General features: G+C 34.4%; 1 protein-coding gene across 3 annotated transcripts in view; it reads left to right on the top strand.

The window, feature by feature from the left end:
* The first annotated feature begins 9,737 nt into the window (after positions 1-9,737).
* The window catches only part of LOC110447149 (SLAIN motif-containing protein 2-like), a 36,592-nt gene continuing 22,472 nt past the window's right edge, over positions 9,738-23,857 (top strand). For all 3 annotated transcript variants that reach the window (XM_021492633.1, XM_021492634.1, XM_021492632.1), the window contains exons 1-2: positions 9,738-10,111; positions 21,160-21,305. In XM_021492633.1, the coding sequence (XP_021348308.1) occupies positions 9,819-10,111; positions 21,160-21,305 (439 nt within the window). In that variant the 5' untranslated portion in view covers positions 9,738-9,818. The remainder of the gene's footprint in view (positions 10,112-21,159; positions 21,306-23,857) is intronic.

Raw genomic sequence — 23,857 nt, 5'->3', positions numbered from 1 at the left:
TCCTATTCTGCTTTGAGAAATAATCTTTTTCCTTCTCTTCTTTGTGGATTAATCTCTTTCCTCTTCTACTTTGTGGGTTAATCTTTCTTCTATTCTACGTTTTAATCAATCTTTCTACTATTCTACTTTGGGAATAAATCTTTCTGCCATTCTACTTTGTGGATTAATATTTTTCCTATTCTACTTTTTGGTTTCATCTTTCTCCTAATCTATTTTGTGGACTACTTTTCTGATTAACGTTTCTCAAATTAGACTTTGTGCAGTTATCTTTCTCCTATTCTACTTCGTCCATTCATCTTTCTCCTATTCTGCTTTGTGAATTCATCTTTCACCAATACTACTTTGTGAATTCATCTCTCTCCTATTCTTCCTTGTCAATTAAATCTATCTTTTTTCTACTTTGTGAATTCATCGTTCTCCTATTCTTCTTTGTCAATTAAATCTATCTTTTTTTCTACTTTGTGGATTAATATTTTTCCTATTCTACTTTTTGGTTTAATCTGTCTCCTATTCTTTTTTTTTATTAATCTTTCTCCTATTCTAATTTGTGGATTAATCTTTCTCCTTCCTATTCTTCTTTGTGAATTAATCTTTCTCCTTTTCTACTTTGTAAATTAATCTTTCTGCTATTCTACTTTGTGCATTAATCTTTCTCCTCTTCTACTTTTTGGATAAATCTTTCTCCTATTCTACCTTTTGGATTAATCTTTCTCCTATCCTACTTTGTGAATTCATCTCTCTCCTATTCTTCCTTGTCAATTAAATCTATCTTTTTTTCTACTTTGTGGGTTAATCTTTCTTCTATTCTACGTTTTAATCAATCTTTCTACTATTCTACTTTGGGAATAAATCTTTCTCCCATTCTACTTTGTGGATTAATCTTTCTCCTATTCTACTTTGTGAATTAATCTTTCTCCTTTTCTACTTTGTAAATTAATCTTTCTGCTATTCTACTTTGTGAATTCATCTTTCTCCTATTCTAATTGGTGATTTCATCTTTCTCCTATTCTTCTTTGTGAATTAAATCTATCTTTTTTCTACTTTGTGGATTAATCTTTCTCCTATTCTATTTTGTGGACTACTTTGCTGATTACATTTCTCAAATTAGACTTTGTGCATTAATCTTTCTCCTATTCTACTTTTTGGATTAATCTTTCTCCTATTCTACTTTTTGGTTTAATCTTTCTCCTATTCTACTGTTTGGTTTAATCTGTCTCCTATTCTACTTTTTGGTTTAATCTTTCTCCTAATCTTCTTCGTGTATTAATTCTTCTAATCTACTTTTTAATATATCTTTCTCCTATTCTGCTTTGAGAAATAATCTTTTTCCTTCTCTTATTTGTGGATTAATCTTTCTCCTATTCTACTTTTTGGACTACATTGTGAATTACTCTTTCTTCTAATCTACTTTTTAATCAATCTTTCTTCTATTCTATTTTGTGAATAAATCTTTCTCCCATTCTACTTTATGGATTAATCTTCTTCCTATTCTACTTTGTGAATTAATCTTTTTCCTTCTCTTATTTGGGGAATAATCTTTCTTCTATTCTACGTTTTAATCAATCTTTCTCCTATTCTACTTTGGGAATAAATCTTTCTCCCATTCTACTTTGTGGATTAATCTTTCTCCTATTCTACTTTGTGAATTAATCTTTCTTCTTTTCTACTTTGTAAATTAATCTTTCTGCTATTCTACTTTGTGGATTAATCTTTCTCTTTTCTCCTTTTTTAAATTAATCTTTTTTCAGATCTTTATGTGTTCGAGCCTTAATATTTTCGTAACGGTTGCTGCCTATGCATATATATTTAACTTTTTGGAAATCGAGGCCATCGAGGTCTCTTACGTATCGATTTACCTTATTTCTGGAAAGAACGGCTTCTGCTGACAAACCAGGACCCACCAGGAAACTGCGCATGAGCGGGAGCGGTGTCTCCGTCGGCTCATGCAAAAGTACCTGTTTAAAAGATAAAAAGATCGAAATAATACCATCGGCTAGCCGTACGTGTGCATGTCAACTATCGAAATAATGCCATCGGCTAGCCGTACGTGTGCATGTCAACTATCGAAATAATACCATCGGCTAGCCGTACGTGTGCATGTGAACTATCGTCTACAACGATTTTATCCCATTATTTTTTCTAAACCGCAGTAAGGATGAACTGGACTTTCGTGCTAGGTAATCCGTTCCGATACTTGTTTCAATCAGAGCTGGAGTTGGACCAGAAATATCCCTGACATACCCAGTTGAGACCCCCACCCCGCCCTCGCGCAAATTGTGCGTGTGTAAATCTCCTTGTGATAGACACATTCCTACCCTTCCATTTTTAAATGTTTTGGTGAAAAAACCCCATCATAGATCATAGCACTGTTTACTAATTACCCTACGAGGCATTTTGTCTTGTGGTATTTCCTTGATTATTCAAGTGACTTTTATAAGTTTTTGGCAAATGACTTGCATAACGTCGAAGCCTTAATATTGTATATCCGTAAAAATATTTACCTTCATGTGGCCTCCGTTTTGTCCTACTGACCTTAATACCTGATTGCAGTGTTCCAGGGAAGAAGTAAAGGTGCTGTTCAATGTCAATGACAACCCGCAGACCCCCTACAGGACCATGCATCCGGGATTTCTTTTGAGGCAACACACCATTAAATGTGAAACACATTCCCATGGGAGTTATGCTGGCTTCGAAAATATGGCTGCAATTCACTTGACGTCCCTCCCAGAAACATAACCGGAACATTTCCCAATCATGCGAATGCGCGCGTATACATTTGGCGATGTCGTCACCGGAAATAGACGTGCCGTTGTTTGGACGGTGGATCGGTAGTTGGACGTAGTGACTTAACTCGCTTTCGTGAAACATCAGGTATTCCAAGTCTGCACAATCAACAACACTGTTTTTCACTTGGTTTACATTGCATAGAGTGACAGCAGGAAACTCGACATTTTTTCTCTTAGAAACATGAGTGTTCGTATGCGTCTCATACCGGAAGTACATACTCAGTTCCAGATAGGTAAATATTGATAGACCTGTAATCATCCCCATAAGCAGAATAATCCACACGCATCTGAAAAATGATAAAGTAATTGACAGCTTTAGTTTAAAGCAATAAAAGTAGTGTTACCATATTTCATTTTGTAATATTGAAGATTTGCAACTAAGATTCATTTAGATATGTATAATTAGTATGGTAAAATGAAGACATGTCAACCAGATGAGTAATCATGGTTGCAGAAATATACTCATATGAATACCTTCGAATAAGACTTCCGTTGGCGCCTGCCTTGTGTAACCCATGGATTGTTGCAGACGAAAGGAAGTCTTGGACCACAACATCTGTGGAGGGCTTCCTTGATGTCTTCTCGTCGCTATGAGAGGTACCATTATCGGTTTCTTCCATGTTGAATATTAGACCTGAGGTCACTATGTAATGTACTGTAGTAATACGTCTTCAGTAATGGACGAACAAAGAAAATTACAGAGATACAATACAAACACGCTTCGCACATCGATTCAACGATGTCGATTGCAATTACAAACCTCACTTTTATTTTTTAAATAATTGATGAACGTCAGCGTAAACGTATGAGATCATTACTCATATCTATGTCAGCCTATCTTACATGTGTCACTCGATTATCGCAATCATCAGTTACACCCACTCAACTAATTGATTGTTAAACTACTATCATACATTAATCCATTCTCTAAATACCTTTCTTTGTCTAACCGTGTGATTTCAAAACCGACCTGCTTATCAGCAAATACATCGAATTTAACATGCTTTCACCATTGATAGGAAAATCAACTATTCTAGCTTTTCGTCAACATGATGTGTTTACATCATTTCATTTGTATTACATCATGGATACAAACAATTACTTGGGGATCAAATTGCGCGTTAATTCCCTAAATAAGAGGATCAAACGATCTGTATCGCTAACTTGTCCATGCGCAAAGCCTTTAGAAGAGCAAGATAATAAAATATGTCAACGTTGCGTTTTTAATTTATTGGATCAATAACATATAAAATTGACGTGATGTGACTTATAATTTGCCAAAACTGATCCAGCTCAAATATTTACGGTTGCAAAACCTTTTGATTTCCCCAGAACATATTGGAAACTGAAAGGCTTGAGGAGTGTTAGGGTCAACTGCTGTTACAGAAAGTAGTTCTCACACGAGGCATTGCTATGTTCACAAAGTTTGTTTGGCTCCATCCAAGGAATCTTCCAACCAAATCTAATGGGATGAGGGGTTTGGGGTTTGGGGGAGAAAATTTGTCATAGAAAGCATAATAGAAAGCAATACACTTTTCTAATACCTAATTGAAAAGGCAAAACTATCATTTTTTACTCTTTTTTCTTAAAACTAATGTTTCAATAACATCGCATGATATGCTCATCTGACTAAGTGTAACCCTGATAAAGCCCAGTTTTGGAAACAGTCGGGAAACATGTTATTTTTGGTTCACCAGCTCAGTAGTTCAGTAGTTGTAAACGCTAACCATTAAATAGTATTAACTCCTCTTCAAACGCCCTCATTTGATTGCTAGCTGGGCTGGTAAACGCTAACCATTAAATAGTATTAACTCCTCTTAGAGCGCCCTCATTTGATTGCTAGCTGGGCTGGTTACACAGCACAACCATCATCCATACCTCTCACTTCATTTCTTGGAACCATTTAGTCTAGGCTACCGTTGTATAGTGACACTGTATACTCCAGACGTTTTAAGGGTATCCACGTAGTTTTGTTGTTCACGTTTTGACCTGAAGTTGGAAAATTACGCAAAGCATACAAATAGTTCAGTGAATTACGAAAGCTTTGTACCCACCTTGTGACACCCAGTTTTTCTTCGATTTCTAAAGCCCCCTGTCGACAGCAAAAAAATACGTATGCATGCATCGCAAAATTAATATCATGGCTATTGTGATCTTACCTGTGGTAGCAGGAGACTCAATAAGAAGTAGCTCAAAAAGATTAATATCAACTTATAGTAGGACAAGAATCGTTCCAGATCTTATCCTGAGGTATTCCTTTTCAAAGACACAGTTTATTTCCTGTATGTTACTTATTTTTTCTGCTCTGGCCAATTCAATAATATTCTGAGATAAAAGGAAACCAACGTTGGGATTATAGTATGGGACGATACAATATTAGCTGGTACTGATATGATTATGACTTCCCATATATGTTGTACAGGAGGATATTTTATACTATTATGTAGCAGCAGAAAATAAAATAAAGTCAAAACAGATGAATGGGAATACCTTATCCTTATATACTAACATTAAGTCACTTCCTTGATAACAATAGTTCAAGACAGCCGTTTTATAAAAGCATTGTCAGTGGTAAAATTAATCAACTGATTTAATATGGACACCAATTAATTCATAAAAGATTACACATAGATCGAAAGTCTTTAAATCACCTCCAACACCAAACAACCTCCACGAGCATGGTGAATATTTTGGATCAAATATTTTCGAATTTTTTGTTGGTATTTTAAGTTACATGCAAGGCCCCTTGCTACCTTCAGCTTTTCTGGGAAAGATCTTGCTTGTATCATACAAATACAATGATGGGTTTGTCCATAATTGCACTGTAATTTGGATATTTGACAATTTCAAGACTGGTAGATTTTTAGGCCAATGCTATTCTTATCGATATACTGCTTTGCCTTGCATTCATATATTGGATTAAAAAGATAGCGTTATGAGGGTATTGTTTATTATATTTTTCTTAGTTGCTTTAGCCCTACAGTGATAAAAAGCTTTTCAAAATATTTATAAAACCTTTTGCAAAATCAAAGTTATCAAAAAATTCAGAATTTTCAGAATCCACTAATTAGTTCTACGTTTTAGCTGAATATTTTGGTCACATATACAACCATTGTTTGACGAAAATATGTTGGAGATATAGTCGGCCAGGAAATTATACCACTTTAATCCTATTTCTTGGATCTTACAGTTAGTCGCATAGTTTCGCTATTTTCTGAGGTTTTTTTAATCACGCCATCTTTTTGTCAGTTTTGTATTCATGACATTTTCCGAACAAGTCCTTTAATATTTATTGCATTTCCGAATTTCATTATTGAAAGTAGCCTGAATTTTCTTTTAGAATTCCTGTTTTATAAGAATATATATGTTTATTTATTATTTAGTGCGCATTTTTCGTGAGTCCAAAATATGTCATCCACGTAATCGAATATATGGGCAACATAGAACAGTGTGGCAAGCGGTTCTTGCATGACTCAACTTTCGTCGTCAGGTTTTCTGAAACACCGGTATGCGAGTTTCTTTCTTTCAAATTTAGGTAGACTATCTCTCATAACTGTGATAGTGAGGAGATGACAATCACTTAGTTCAGTGGAAACAGCTCTTCTGTTGAAGACGGAACTTGGTTTACTGATTAAAGAAATATCTACTAAATATGGCCTGTGGTCTGTCATCAGATAACGCATAAAGTTTTCAATGTAAAACAATTCACAAACACCACTAAAAGATTGCCTTTTCGTGTATCTTCCATATATATCTAATTTACATCTGCAGTGGGGTGATGTGGTCATTCAGTGTTAACGTTTTGTCCAGCTTGTGCAGGCAGATCATTTAAAAGCGTTCTGATGGTCACCTGAGGGAGAGGGAGATACACATATTTAACCAATCGTAAACCAACCATGTATTCAATTATAACCTAACAACTATTTTCCTTGTTTAGTAAAGGCGTTGTTGATATATCATGGAGATAAGACACTTGCTGCATAAGCAAATAACAGATGAGGTAGTTCGTTTTTTTACTAATATATCATCTTTAGCCGCAGTTATTGGAGTTACAGAGGTACGGTACAGTGTCTATGATATGGTCACTTTTGTAACGCTGGGGAAACTGGGAAGACCCACACACTCCATCCCTTTGCCCTCCTCACTTTGTCAGCGAGGCTGACATACCTGTCTTTCTTGTGCTCACGAACAAGCTCGCATCGCTCCTCCCGGGGACTGATCAACTCCACCATAACAAGTATGTTTCCCTGATGTTACCAGAGTGGAGTTTCCGGGTGTAGATAGGTTTGGATGATCTCTGTGTAAATCAGTCTCTGTCTAAAGTTCACCCGCATCTCCAAACTCTGAGCTCCATCAAGTATCCCTTCTTGTAATGTTTTGTTCTTGCTCTTGTCTATCAGAATTTATCAGCGTGTCCGTTATCTCCCGTAAACGTGTGGTAACTCATCAAGTATTTTCAAAAAAGATCTCCTTTTGTATATATAGATTATGTGCACATTCAGTAGCCCACCAATTAGACTGAGTCTTAGAAACTTCACACTATGGCTTAAAGACATCACTACTTACTTGTATATGACTCGAGCATACGTTCTCCTTAAATTCAGAAAATGCATTGCTTGTTTGTCAATTTTCCATATTAATTAATGATACATTGGACTTTTTTTTGAAGAATGCCAATTAAAACGATGTCTTTCCATGAACTGATGGTCGCCATACCGATTTTAAAAAGATAACATAATAAAGGCGGAGTTATCTCCCTTCCTACGTCCATTAGTGTACAGACACTTTGCTAGAGACTTCAGATTTTGTTTTCACTTTTTTTTTTACAGATCTTTAGCGCTCCATATATAATATAGAGCGCTCGAGATAATATGTCGAGCTATTTTATCGAGTGCTCGAGATAATATGACGGGCACTCAAGATCTTCAAAACGTAAAAAATATGTTTGTGTCTCAAACATACAGGTCGCCGTAAAACACAAATCTAAGTAAGTGGAGGATAACTTAGGTTATGTGTTTATTAATTCTTCGGCATACCCTTTGAATTATACATATATATATATAATTATGTCTCGAATTAAATTTTGTCAAAATGAGCAGAAAGAACTTTAATTAATTAAAAACACATCATAATTCCAGTCGCATTTTTATGCACATCCTTTTGATTTTGTGCTTTAAAATTAGGTCCACATACTGCAGGCATTTTTGTTTAAATAATTTTTCACCGTGACTTCGTCTGCATGGGTTATGCATTTATAAAACTCAAATTATCAAATAAATTATTGGGTTGTAAGACTGAAGCTAACTCTCACCTTAAGGTCAGTGGCTCTGCTCTTATGATATTGTGGTGTTGGGATTATTCAGGGATGTGTAGTCCACTGCACATCCCTGGGATTATTTTACAAAAAAATGACGAGTACCAAATGCCTTCATTCAGTGGATAATTCATTTCCATGTAAAAACACACACTTCTTCTTCCTTTACAAATTGTTTTTAACATTTTAATGCCACCTCCCAGGATCAAGTGCACTCAAACCTTTGAGTCTGACCTTGTAAAGGAAGAAGAAGAAGAGGTGTCAATGGTCAGTTTGTCACCGGTCAGACAGGTATATAATAACATACACAATTACGTCACACTCACATACATACATGTACATTCCAATAAAAACGAACACACGAGACTAGGCGACAGCAGAGCACAAATTACGGATTAAAATCGACGACACAATATTATACAAAGTGATACTAATTAGACTCGATATGTTTTAACTGAGTCTTATGAATATCAAGTATTAAAATAAATTGACATCTAACAGGGTGCCACGTAATCACAATCAACATGCTTATGATGCTTTTTATATCATTTCAATGCAATCCAATATTTTATCACGGACTTAGATAGCAATCTAATTCCGTGATTTTATTGTTCTTTTATAGTTAAATAATAAACTTGAAGAGAAACAATACCTACTTTCACGAGGCCTTGTGACAGTTACATGTACGCACAAGAAAACACACGAATTTATACAGACAATGTCACTCCCTCCACAGTCTAAATGGCTGTTTAATTGATACACAAAAATACACAGAATCCAGATTGGTCGGAATAATTGAAATAAGGAAACAATATAATATTTTTCGATGATATTTTTTTTATTGTTTTATTCTGTTTTGTTTTGTTTTTGTGCATCCTTATTTTCTAAAGCAAGTAGCCAAAGTAGCCATTGGCAACTTTTATTTTTCATTGGCTACTAAAAATTCGATGTGGCTACTGAATTGACTACTAATGTGTGTCTTGGAGTCATCGAGTGTTGTGCATTGTACTGCTGCTATGGGAAGGAGATTCCATTGTGTTATTGTGTGTGGGAATAATAATATTTGTAGGTGTCTTTTATAGCAGATATGTGTTTGTATGCGTAAGGGTGAGCATGTCTGGTTCGATGGTCTACGGGTGTGAGTATAGATGTTGGATTTATTGTTACGAGTTGATGAACTATTTTATATAAAAAAATCTTGTGTGAAGGAGTCGTGTTTGTAGTGTTGGGCATTGTAGTTTGTGGATCATGTCTGTTACTGAGCTGGTGTTGTGATATGTGTTGTTTACGTAGCGTGCTGCTCTTCGTTGTGTTTTTTCTATTTGTTGTATTTGGTTTGTGTTGTGTGTGTCCCAAATAGAAGAGCAGTAGTCAAGTTTGCTTTGTATGCATGTTCTTATATATGTGGTGAGTTTATTTTTAGGTTGCGTTTGAAAAAAACCCATTAATCTCCATACAATGCAAACATTACGTTAGATATCATTATATATTTTTCTGTCAGTATTGATTCGATGAGACACTTTTCAATTTGTTTGTCATATTGTAAGCGTTATCTCCCTTTATCCTTCGTCACTTTTTGCGAGCACCTGCTCCCGGAAGCTGTGTAATACACTAACGGTGTTACGCATGCTCGACAACAATATCAATATGGCGACTTAACACTGAAGTCTTACTCATGTTGTGTGCATTTCGGCGTTGTTTATGGTATTTTCAGCGCGATGGATTCAACCGATTCATTAATCGACCCTCAAACAGAAGTTCATAAGTTGCAAGATCTTGTAAAGAAGCTTGAGAAACAGAATGAAGTGTTACGAGGTCGACAAAAACTTCAACTGGAGTCGTTGCAAAATGGGGAAATAGAACCAGTGAAGTTTGTGCCAAACCATAACAATAACATCTCAGACAAATATAATATTGACAAAGCAAGAACGAAATCGGATTCTAGTGATACTTTTGAAGATGAAGTAATAGACCTGGAGAAACTTTCTTTTAAGGATGACGAAGACAGTTGGTAAGTCAGATGAACGACACAACACAGGATTGTCGAGACTAGCCTTACTAGCTCGAACACAAATGTCAAACCCGGCATTGTGTTAGACTAGCATTGTGTATTCTAAATATGTTGCGAAAATATGTGATTTTGACCGATTCTTTATATTGACTTATCTCTGGTTTGCCTCATATATGTTTATTATACATGATAGAAAAAATACAGTGTTCAGTTTCTTAAATGCTTGCATTTAAACAGATTAGGCTTATTATGAAAAGTTAATTTAATTATTAAATTTTGATCGAATTATTTTGATTGGCAATACCATTGAGCAGTAACATTATATTTTCTCATTGTATAATATGTTTATCAAAAGAAAACCCCCACAGTATCTCAATATTATATATTGTGATATAAACTAATACTGTATGGAGATAATAAAACAAAAATGAAACAAAGTAATTTAGGGAAAAATAACTTTAATTTTTTTACCTACATGTAACTCATTAAAGTTGCTTATCCTAAGGTTTATACTGAGTATCCTGTATTTTCTACGTTTCAGTGCTCTCTCATTCGTGTGATCATGAAATGAATTTCTAAGATGAACCTTGATAGTCATTATTGCCTTTAATTTGCTGATGCTCTGGAACAATTAAAAAATAAAGGCTTTGAACAGGTTGGGCACAGTGGCGCATATGGTTAATAATCCTACATTTTGGGTAACAATTTTATGACTGAAATGGGGACTAATGTGAAACAAACAAACACACAGAATTCTTTAAAATAAATATGAACAAAACGGGGTGTTATTCTTTCAACATAATCCAATTAAAAATACAATGAGGTACATTTGTGCAAACAAAATGAAAATTCAGTTATCTGAATCTTAGTGAAAATGACAAATTGTATCGCCTCCATTGCTTATATTGTGTTGTAGAGTAGCTATATTAAAATAGCACACACACAAAATAATGCTCACCTGTCACATTTGCACTGGATGATCCATACTTTCAAATGTTTTGAAATTTCCATGGGGGAGATTATGCATGCCCAAAATAAATATATAAATAAAATGTGTGTATATACCCCCTGGAGACAAAATAACCATTTAAATTACATATTTTGAGTTGTTCTTTCAGATGAATTCATTAGATTTTAGAATATAGGAAGAGTTAAGCAAATTCAATGGTTGAAAGTACTGAATTTTAGGCTCCAAAATCGAGAGTCTCCATCCTAAATAGGGAGAATTGTAAAGTATGGATGATCCAATTGACTACACACTGAAGTCAATGGAGAACAAATTTAGTGAAATGTTTTGTCATTTTCACAAAAAGTTAGAAATCAGAATTCATAACGTTTTGTGTACAAATGTACTTCATTATCTTATTTATTGGATTTGGTTAAAAGAGCAACACCATTTTTCGTTCCAAATGTTTAAAAGAACTTTGTTCATATTTCACTTTATTCCCCATTTCAGTAATAAACTTGTTACTCAAATGGATAACTGTTACCCATTTGCGCGGTTGAGCCCAACCTGTTGAAATCCAGTGGTCTGAACCGTTAACAACAACAGCAAACAGACATGTAATAATGCTACCAAAACAAGTTTCAAATCTTTTGTCAATCTGTCCAATTTTTATTGAGTTGAAATTCTTTATTGTGTTAATTATATATTTGCATATCCTCGTGATCATGAACAACAGCAGATGTTGACAATTTATTCAGTATTTCACAATAAATTTACATTACAAGTAAAATGTCCAAAACTGACTATAGTAAAAAAAAAAAAGCAGCATCACAGTCATGACCAACAAGTCTTTTATTGTGCATTTGGCCAAAGATCAAAGCTGTGGGTCTGGGCTATCAATGATGGTACATGTGGATGCTTGAATTGTGAAACAAGGGGTCAAGGTTTGAAAATCCTGAATTCAGAGTATTAAAATCAGACATTTTTGTAATACATTGTAATACAACCTACTTATTTATTATTGGTACTCTGGGAAGCTTTCATCCCTGAAATCCCAAAAGTAATATTTCCCAAATGGAGATAGAAATGTAACTCTTGAATTTAACAGCTCTCCAATATCAAATTGAACTGGTCCACTGTCACAGATCAAGTGATTTGTGACTATATACTGTAGCTAAAGGGACTCTTTAAGTCAATGTAAGTGAAATATGAATTTTTATATAAATTTTGTATAAACAGGTTGCTGTGTGTTGCTTGTGTAAAAATATGAACTTATCAGTTAAAGCTCTTAACACCAAAGCACTTGTCGTAGATGATTAGGCTTTGAAAGAGATAAAGGTTTATTGGGTATACTTAGTGGATAGATAGGCTTATAGCTGGTTGTGTAATAGGAAGAATAATTTAAGATAGGATGCATACCACACATGTATCTGTAGACATTTTTTTTTATAACTTTACTAAATGTTTCATCAGTGCATGTGGTGATTATAGAGGTTACACGATATCTCACAGTTGTTGTGAAATTGTTAAGAAGACCTTCTGTTAATGAGGGTGCCAGATTAGCTGTTCTTAATTGTGCCTGTTATTTGCTAAATGTAGATCTAGATCTATCTATTCAGATCACCAGATGAATTTTGATTAACATACATTACAATTGTTAAGGTGTTGCAAAATGATTCCACCTTCATGTACATTTTATGTTTTCAGCATTTGTAAATCTGCATGTAAAAGTGTAGGATTGAAATGATTATTGCATATATTGGTACATTTGTATATGAAACCCTGTATTTACACATATATTTGTATTCTGGTTGAGCATCTTGGATAATATAATGAGTTTGTAAGCTTCAGGTAATGAGTGCTATTCAGAAACCTTTTTCATAGTGTGCACACAGGGCATATAGTTATACAATGTAGGTTTTAATTACTGTAGCATTAGATTGTCTGCGTTACTAATTGGTTAAGTTTTTGGGTTCATATGTCAGTTATGTGGACTATGTATATATACGTACATCTTTATGTATATGTATATGTACAGCAGCTACATGCAATTGTGGGATCTTTCAGTTCAACATATCCTAATTAATGAATTATATATATGTACATGCCTTCATTAGTATACAGGTCATATGCAGCATGCAACATATTTTGTAACCTTGACCCCATTGACCATGCATATTTGACTTTTTTCTGTTTTAGTTTAGGTAAGTCATGGACATATGTTTAACGTGAACTGATGCTCGGTACTGTTCACATGTACATATCTATAGTGTAGACTTGGACTCATACAAATGTAGTCATGGATAGTTACCAAAGTTCTACAAAGTAGTGGAATTGTGTCTGAATTTTGTAGACTGAGATAACATTACTGTTAAAGCTGTGTAGAATAAACAGTACATGTAAAATGCCTGGGTCTCCCACCGCCTTCTGGCTGTGTGGAGGCGGTGGTGATTAACAGGTGCTGTGTTTCTGGTGATTACTGACAAATTGAGTCTGACCACATCTGTATAGATGATCATGTTGTAAATACCTACAGTGTACAGAGAAAGCCTTAAATTACTCCCACTGTATGGGAGGATCTTCTCGGTCTGCCCTCAATTGATTAAGATAGAAACAATACTAGTGTATCCTTCAGCATACAGTGATCATACATTGTCCTTCATGAGTTTTTGTCACAGATATTGTGATGCTTTATTGGTTTAGCTGGTCCATTATTATTTTAATGACCATGACACTGTTGTATCCCGGTGATACTTCATTTAAATATCTACATCAACTGAATAATATTCCACACAATTAGATAACAGGTGATGAGATTCACTGACCCTGACATTTTGTATTCCACTAAAATTTCATGGAAAGTTTTAACAGAATTTGTGATAAACAACACAGCTGTATAAAATTATATTCTTAAGTGTACCGGTATCTGGTGGTTGAAAGCTTAAAATTCAGACTTAAATGTTGGATGAGGTCTCCTGATGATGGTTTATTTTTTCACAGTTGACCTGGTACCCCAATTATTAGCATTGCTACACACTGTAGTATGTATATTGTTACACCTGTATAGAATCGGGAGGTGATCAGCCACTCTAGCTCAGTAACAATATACCTGTACGTTTTTGTTTGTACACTTTTAAGCTTATTGTTCACCACAACCATCACCAAAGAAACCAATGGTAAAGTGTAATCATATGTAGAAAGGATCACTAAAAAGTATTGAAGATATATAGCATTTAAGTTACAGCTGTCTTATGATAGTGATAAATGTACATGGATATGTATACACTACAAGTTTTCTTAAACTATTGTGCCAGTTCAGTTGTTCTTTCATCCCCGAAATATTAATTATAGATACATGAATATATGTACTTGTACATGGCTTACGTTCTATCCTTCATATTTTTTCTAAACAATAATGAAAGCAAAATCATGGACAAACTTTGTCAAATAGAATTGACGGATCACCAAACAAAATCACTCCAGACATTCAATTAAAATAAACTAGTTTTGTTACAGGTGTACTTATATGCACGTATAATGTTCATAATTAATTTGTTATATTAATTACATTTACATAACTCCTTTTTATAGAAAGTACATTGTATCAATTCAACTTTATTTTCAACAATGAAATGTGTTGAGAATATCTGGTGGTCTATGTAACCGTAGAGTGTGATAATAATAAGTCATGAACCATTAGATACATAAATATTTATATCATAATGGAGAATAGTATAATTGTGATACAAGTTGCAATTGGTTCATGCCTAGCTCTCAACTGTGTTTAAAAAGCATATATATCAGCTTTGTCAGTGCAGACCTATGACATTTAAGCCAGCAATACTTGAAGAGTAAATTATATATAAATTAAACAGTTTTCAATAAAACAAAAATGACATGAACTTATTATTTAAGTATGTGTAGTTTACCTTAATATGTATATAATTGTCTATAAAAATGATATATGTTCATACAGGTACAGGTACTCATGTATATAATAATAATAATAATAATAATATACATGAGCATTTGATATAGCGCCCTATCTAGCTTACATAAGCCACTCTAAAGCGCTTTACAGTACATAGATATACAATTTTATACAGTCAATACAATTAACATATATATTAATCAATACAATATTGAGGATTTCGCAGGAGCTGCCTTATCAGGCACTAACTACTAGTCCTATGCCACCTGGCTAATATCTCCATATGTGTGTATGCCTGCATGTGTGCTGGAGATGTATTGTGTTCTGTTTGTAGTGGGACCGTGCTTCCAACAGTATCATTTATGGTGCCACCTCACTTGAATGCTACAGCACAGATACCGCAACACACACCCCAGACCATTTTATACTCCACCTGGGTTGTTGGAGTTGTTAGGGCAGGAGAAACACTTTCTTTAATATTCCATGCGTACGGCGACTTCGGGGATCGAACCCCGGCCGCCTGCTTGAAAGGCCGGAGTTTTAACAACTCGACCAATCCGCCCACAATATATATATATATATATAGCTACATACTAATTATAATCATGTATGTCAGAGACTGATGGCATCACAATTACTTACAGATCCCAGAAAGTAATTGTTTGCATCATGTCCAAATTGACACGATAAGTTGTTGTGATTATTAGGTCTGGAATAATCAAATCTCAAAATCACCCTATACATGTAGGTGGCAAAGCTTAAGATATTTCAAAATACACTGCAAGTGTTTTTTCTCCTCCTGCCCTGCATTAAATCCAGTACACAAGATGGACCATAAAATGGTCTTGTGGGGAGGGGGGGGGGGGGGGGGNGTGCTGATGTGTCACTCAGTGTCCAAAAATAAAATCATATGGGATTTACTTCTAATATCAACCATCCTTTGAGCTATGATTTGATGGCTTCCCCTTGCCAGCAGTTTGAATATCTATATATGCCCATGGGTATTACCTAATCAAGGAGTCCACTACTCTAAACCATAGGGGGTTAATCCTCCTTTGTCTATATTTTGGTAGGGTCTCCAGTCAGGTCGGTGGTCAAGGCTCACCGGATTGGCTCTACCTAATCTTATTGTTCTAATGTCACGGTGTGGTGATCACCCTGTCCGTTGATCTGAGAGGACTATAGGGTGTTGACATATCATCAATGACAATGACATTTGTTTTATCCTCATAAACAATACAGTGTAGAGAATACATATATACAAAAGGGTGACAATAATACATGGTGGAACAGGATGGACATTAGTATTTTAAATTAATTATGTCATTAATATCGGTAATAAATTTAGCCAATGATGTCAATTCATGTTGTGTTACATAATTGAATAATGTATGATATTTAAATGTGTTTTGTCTTTCATAATTAACTGGACATATGTTTTCGCCTACTATTGAGAATCGGTTGATGTGTACATGTAAACAGATAATGAAATTTGTTGCCAATTTCTCTTAAATAACATAAACTAAATAATCTATTTTCACATGGTATATTGAACCACCTACCACTTTCAATTGGTGACTTAGTATTACATGTTCTAAACCTACAATACGCTTTGGCTAGTTTCGGAGGGAGTTCTAGTAGGAACTTTTCTAAACAAAGTTCGTACTTATATATTCTATAATTGATTCCTTTCGGTGAAGTATACATTTCATTTCTCAAGTTAGATATAAATTTTCCTTTTAGTTTATAAAATATGGTACTCTTTAGCCAATGTATACTTGGAAACTCTTGACTATTAAATATATGTATCAGACTGCATTCTTCACAAATAATATATATACCATCTGTTGGAATTAGGTATAGGTAAAGTGGTATTTTAAAGGTCTATTTCATGATAGATAAACCTGTATTTTCACCTGTGGTTTCAAGTACACATTGTCACCATGAGTGATTTATTATACCAATTGAATAATATAAATTTCAAAAATTTCAAAGACAATGAGGCACCCTCCTTAGCATCACTTTATCAGGTGAATAAAAACCAATGTTAGCATAAAAGCCAGGTGTGTGCATCCTTTTAATTAGGTGTTGCCCTCGCACATACATGTATGTAGGCGTAGAAATTCACAATAAAAGACAAACAGTTCAATCATAATTCATATTTATGACAAAATAAATCAATATTTAATTGCCAAAATACTCACCTAAACTACATGTAGATTCGTGTGCATAATCAGCTGAATCTACTACAGAAAAGCCACCCCCCCCTAAACTTTGACATGTGACCATTTTAAGGGCCTGACATAAACATCAACATTTAACCAAAAATCTACATTTTTACCATTTTTTTTACAGATTTGTTAACACTCGCTCTGCTCGGCCATCACAAAATATAAATACTCTACGTTATAAAATGTAACCTGGAATAATACCGCAAACTCAGAAAACTATTCTATGCCTCACTTGATCTGTTTGTCAATAGAAATAATGTCTGATAAATTGTTGCTTTCTATGCTCGACAGTTCTTGAAATAGTTTAGTATTGTCTTCAGAAAGAAAAAAAATGCAGAAAGAAAAAAAATGCATCGCTCTGCTCGGCTGGCAAATTATAAGTCCCAATCTCATAAAAAAAAGAAGTTCTATATATTTTTTTGGTGGCAGAAAGTAGTACACATGTAAAACCGACATGACAATTCTAATTTATTATTTCTAGATCAGTGCAAAAAAGGTCTTTTTTTGAGTTAAAAATTTATGGGCAACACCCAAAATTAATTCCTGGGTCCCCCCTTGGACACTTGCCATGGAAAAATTATGCTGCTAAAAACAAGATAACACCAAGTACACCCCAAAAGGACAGTAGTCTCACGATTCAATTACACTCATTTGGAGATGGTTTAGGGATATCCACCCTTTGTAATGCACATGTTTTCTTGTAGCATTTTTGTGTTGTCATTTTATATGGTGATTCAGGCGTTTTATTGATGTTGCCTAATAAGGCAGACCAGGCAGCTTGTAATGTTAAGGTCCTCATATTGAATCAATAACAATTGATTGTATGAACTATATAGAGGATATTTGATGGTGTCTTCAGTAATAACAAATATATTTCACGAGTGTGGCTAATATTTTGATATTTTTGTTATTACTAAAGACACCATCAAATTTTCTATTTATTACCTTTTTAAAGCATAAAACATGAAAAATATAATGCATTAAAAAAGGGCGGGAATCAGGAACGAAATAATTAGCGCCATATCCTAATGACGTCACACTTGACAACAAGGCTGGGCGCCATTTTGAATGGGATACTCAACACAATTCCGACGTCTTCTGCTTTTTCCTGGTATTATTTGCTTATACAAATGTTATCAATTGGATATTTATGTAAATACTTAAGTGTGTGTACTAAACATTTACCATAACAACCCCTTATTCTACCGTCGCTTCATTTGAATCTGAACAAAAAACGCTGCCTTTGAATGCAACGAATAGAAGATACCGTTATGATTGGTCAATATCAAAAAGTGATATTTTCACTTTTGATATTTGTCACAGTGTGAAAGATATCAGTTTTATCAAGTTGATAGAATCCGATATTTCACTGGCAAAAATGTAATAAATACTATATCTTTGTATTGTATTAAAGATGCTTTAATTACCAGGTATATACAATAGTAACTTATTTTATCTTATAAAGATACATATATGTCTTATATAGGGCACTAATTCAAATGTTCTATACTTCATGTACATGTAATGATAAAAAGAAAAGATTAAAAAGGCAAATATTCTTAATTTAATGATGTCTAAAGGGAGGTAATATAGCAGTGTGGAAAACAGTTATAGGTGTTGGCAAATATTCTTAATTTAATGATGTCTAAAGGGAGGTAATATAGTAGTGTGGAACACAGTTATAGGTGTTGGCAAATATTCTTAATTTAATGATGTCTAATGGGAGGCAATATAGTAGTGGGGAATACAGTTATAGGTGTTGGCAAATATTCTTAATTTAATGATGTCTAAAGGGAGGTAATATAGTAGTGGGGAACACAGTTATAGGTTTAGGCAAATATTCTTAATTTAATGATGTCTAAAGGGAGGTAATATAATTGTGTGGAACACAGTTATAGGTGTGAAATTGTATGATAAATAAGTATGTAGTGACCAGTGTAATGTACAACAATTATAACTTAACAAAACAATGTTTAAACCATTCTGTTATCTCAATAGTAAGTCAGTATAATGGTTAATTGTTAAGAACAATTAATAAAGATATAGAGGCAACGAGTGGTTGTTAAATATGGTATTTATTCCACTCGAGTAAGTTAATTTTCAAAAGTTACTAAAGACACAAGCTTTTAAGCGAGCGTCTTTCTGTAACTTTTGAAAATTAACTAACGGGAGTGAAATAAATACCATACTCACCAACCACTCGTTGACATTACACCGGTCACTACACACACTACCACAATCTCATGATCAATCAGTCGGAAATAATATGCACACGTTTTTGTTGACAAGGCTGGCGTAGTGATATGACCCATATGTAAAAAGTCACTCATTAATATGCAAAAATGACTTTAATTTTTTTACAAATTTAATTTTTGTCATAATTAATGATTCGGCAACAACTTTGTTTAAAAATGAAATAGAGGAATGACTTTAAATATTGAGAGTAGCAGTATTGCATTAATTTATATAAGTTAACCACAGACTATATGCGCGTAAGCATATCGTACGAAGTCTGCCTCCCGCCAAGTGATGAACAGTTGTAGACGAACTTATCGCTGTCAATATCCAAAACCATAGGCCTACGTTTCTAGGCCTATGTTTCTTAGTGATGGTTTTATGGTTGATGTTTATAGTGAAAGTTCAGCCATAGTCAGACTGTCTAAATAACGATAACGGGACGTTGGCAGAATGAAATATTTCCCGACACTGTGACAGATCTTGTTTTGGTTTCAAAACCTAGACAGGCGACGGTATGACGTCGAAACGATATCGAGTGTCTGTAGCAAGTTTGCCTGAAACTAGCGATCATATCTTTAAGTGTCATCTTTTAATATTGCCTTAATAACCCCCTTTCCGCATAACCTCACAAAGTCACCAACATTTGTGGGATGTTGACAGCCGACGACGTAAACAAAACAGCAGGTGGCAAAAAGCATGTGGAAAAAGTCTTCCCGATCAAAGTTCATCTTCTCGACCATCAAAACTCTTGAAGGTCATATACTATGTGTGGTATATAACTCATATTTATCTAACAGTCTGTGTGTTTATACAATGATCTGAGAGTGGAATAATACAGCGTATTGTGGTAGAATCTGCTTTTGTAAATATGTATGAACAAATGTCATAAAAAATGTATAACATATATAACGTACTGTACATATATTGAAAGCTATTTTTCATGGGTTTAATCTGATTATAATATTTGGAGGGTCATGATCAACATCTAGATCATCAACATCTAAATCACTATGGGTGGTTGGGTGGTGCAGTGGATAGCACACTTGCCTTCCACCAAGGTGGCCGGGGTTCGATTCCCCAATCGGACGTGAAAAGGATGGGGTCACCTGCCCAACCACATGGGTTTCCTCCCACACTAAGACCCCCTACACGTTAGCATCCCGGCTAACAAGAGTGATTAACTTAAGTTGAAATAACTTGTTTCAAAATTGTTGTAAAATAAGTCAAGTTTATACTTATACTAAATCACTATGAGTTTCAATGTAATAAAATACATTTAAGTTTTTCAACTTTGACCAACTTCTGTTTGATCACATCATATAGTGGATATACAAATGTATAGTAGACCCACCTAAACACAGTTCTGAAGAGATCATAACTGCTATCTATTATCGTACTGGATTTACCTATTGAACTGCTCAATATCAGTGTTGTGTGATAAATTGATACAAAAATTGTGTACATTGATGGACTGTATGTCAGATTTGATCTTTCCTGCAAGATATATAGATAAAGTGATGACAGTTCAATGTTCTTGTTTCTTATATTATGTAAAATCATGCACAACTGTCAACACACTAAATAAAGTGCATGCGTACTGAATAAATAATGTATTTAAAACCTTTTGGCTGATTTGAGACAAGGTAGTTTGTGTAATAGAATTTGCAGTATAATTAATAATTAAATGTGATTTCTTCCTCAGGTTGTACTCGTCGCCAACACCCCTTACACCCCTACAGTCACGAGTCAGTCCCTACAAATGGGTGCGGCAGGAGTTCGACCATCCAAGTCCAGAGGTGGAGTCAGTCCGCAAATCCCTTATTCACAGACTCGATGAGGCTGCCCGCAGTATGTATACCCATGCTAGACAAGCTACAATGTTGTGTTTTTATACAGAGGAACCTGCTTGTTACACTTAAACATCTTCATTATAACACACTAGGATATCTTTGTTATTTATTACACATGTACAGATATCTTCATTATAACACACTGAGATATCTTTGTTATTTATTACACACATATAGATATCTTCATTATAACACACTGGGATATCTTTGTTATTTATTACACACATATAGTTATATATATCTATATAATAACACATGGGGGTAGTTTTGAAATATCTAATTGTAAAACAGATTTAAACTTTGATAATTCAATAACTCTGTTATCTCAAACAAAATTGTGATCTAACAGTGATATATGGTAATTAGATGTTTGAGTTCTGGACTTCAGCTTCAGATGATTTTACACTTATTGATCAAATATATACTACGCATATCATATCCTGTATACAAGGCTGTATCACTGTTCAGTTATTTATACGAGCAGGAACAGGTTGTCAGTCTGTAAATCTGTCTGTCTAGATCTGTAGACAGAAATTTGTCTGTATATCTCCTAAACTGTGCATTAATCATAAATATATAAACAAAAACTTAATGAAACTTTGCACACATTACCTATACACCATGACTTGTGTAATTGCTTTCAAATTTGAGTTCCTGTTTCTTTTAAGAGATTTATGGACTTATATTGTAAAGAAAAAAAATGGTCACCACAAAACTAGGAGGTTAATATCCTAGCTGTTAAAGAGAGTTATGTCCCTTTATTTATAGAAATAGTTGTTACAACAACTTTGACAAAACTTCAATGGTAAAATGGTAACTTCAATGAAACCATGTTTTATAGAAATTACTGTACAGTATTAAACCATGACCAGATGCCCTGTTTGTACATATATGATAGTACTGGTATTTATAATCACACCCTGTAATTTCTACCACAAATGTCCCAGTTTATCAAATCCCCGTCCATCCGTTATAGAGGTGTTGGTTATAGTACACATTAGTATTAATCAAGCAGTTCACTACAACATCACCAGTTTTTTTAAATCCTAAACTAAGAAATGTTGTTTGAATATTTGTATCATATTCTTCTATTATGGACCTTACTACCTTAATTATTAAATACTACACTTTACGAATGATTCAGTTTTACTATCACTCAGAATTGATCAATACTAAAATCAAACATTTACAACACATTTCAAGTATTTTAAAAGGAAAGTGAAGGACAGAACTGTAAACACCACTTCCATGGTGTCATAACTTTTGCATATATGCAGTATAAGCAAACTTATTTCCTCAACAAATTCTGCAGTCTGCCTGCCGCTTACCTGACGATGTCATAGTACATCTAGATAATTATGATAGAAATATACGCCACAATTACTGAGACTTTTATTAATTGACTGAAATTTTTAACGAAAAAATTAAAGCTCGCAATATTTTCAAATTTCAAAATTGACCAACTCAACATAGTTAAACATGATAAAGGAACAGGCACTGTTGTGGCACACTGTGTTGTATAATCTATACTTTAATCATCAAAAGCTGCTATATACTGTATTACATGGACCTTGTATGATAAATACAGCTGATGGGTATGTCCTTACACTGGAGATAGCTTATAGTATATATATATTTATATATAAAAGTGATGATCGATGAGCGGCTGGACATCAAGCAGAACATTCCCTCTGCTAGGCCGATAATATGGTGATAAATTTATTACAGAAATTATGACAATTGTCTTTACCCATTATAGTGTATATATGGTAATGCCCTGTGGGGTTCAGCATGGGTCTATCCTATATATGCTGGACTATTCAGTGGGTTGTTAATCCATCAACTATCATCAGTAACGTACAAGGCTAAATGTTTATATGTAGGGGTAAACTCTAGGTACACATGGCGTATACCAAATACGTTAGCCAGAAATTGCCAACATTGGTATATTTTGGACTTTTAGGTGATCTGAAGAATACAATCTTGCATGACTCTGATATAGCAAATGCTGTCAAATCCTAGCTTATTATAACCAGTTGTCCCAATTGGTTGTGTACACTGTATATGTACAAACGTAAATATATTTGGTATCGAAAAGTTGCATGGTTGCATTTTTTGCTGTAACAAGATTTTTAAGAGGAAAAATTGACAGCCTTGTTAAAAAAAAACACCAATTGGTGGATGAAATATTTCCTGGCAAGCTCTCGAGCTGTCTGCTCTTCATCTGCCAATTACCAACATTATTAGCTCACCTGGCACGAAGTGCCAAGTGAGCTTATGCCGTGGTGCGTCGTCGTCGTCCGTCCGTCCGTCCGTCCGTCCGTCCGTCCGTCCGTCGTCCATCCGTCGTCCGGCGTCAATATTTTACTTTAAACGACTTCTTCTTAATAACCGAAAGGCCTAGGGTGATGATATTTGGCCAGAAGCAAACTGGGATGAAGGGCTACCAAGTTTGTTCAAATAAATGACCTTCATCTATTTTCAAGGTCACAGGGGTCAAATATGTTAAAAACTTTAAACAACTTCTTCTCAATAACCAAACTGCCCAGG

The sequence above is a fragment of the Mizuhopecten yessoensis genome, unplaced genomic scaffold (genome assembly GCF_002113885.1).
Source record: "Mizuhopecten yessoensis strain PY_sf001 unplaced genomic scaffold, ASM211388v2 scaffold3229, whole genome shotgun sequence".
NCBI classification, from domain to species: domain Eukaryota; kingdom Metazoa; phylum Mollusca; class Bivalvia; order Pectinida; family Pectinidae; genus Mizuhopecten; species Mizuhopecten yessoensis.
This window is presented reverse-complemented; position numbering and strand designations above follow the sequence as displayed.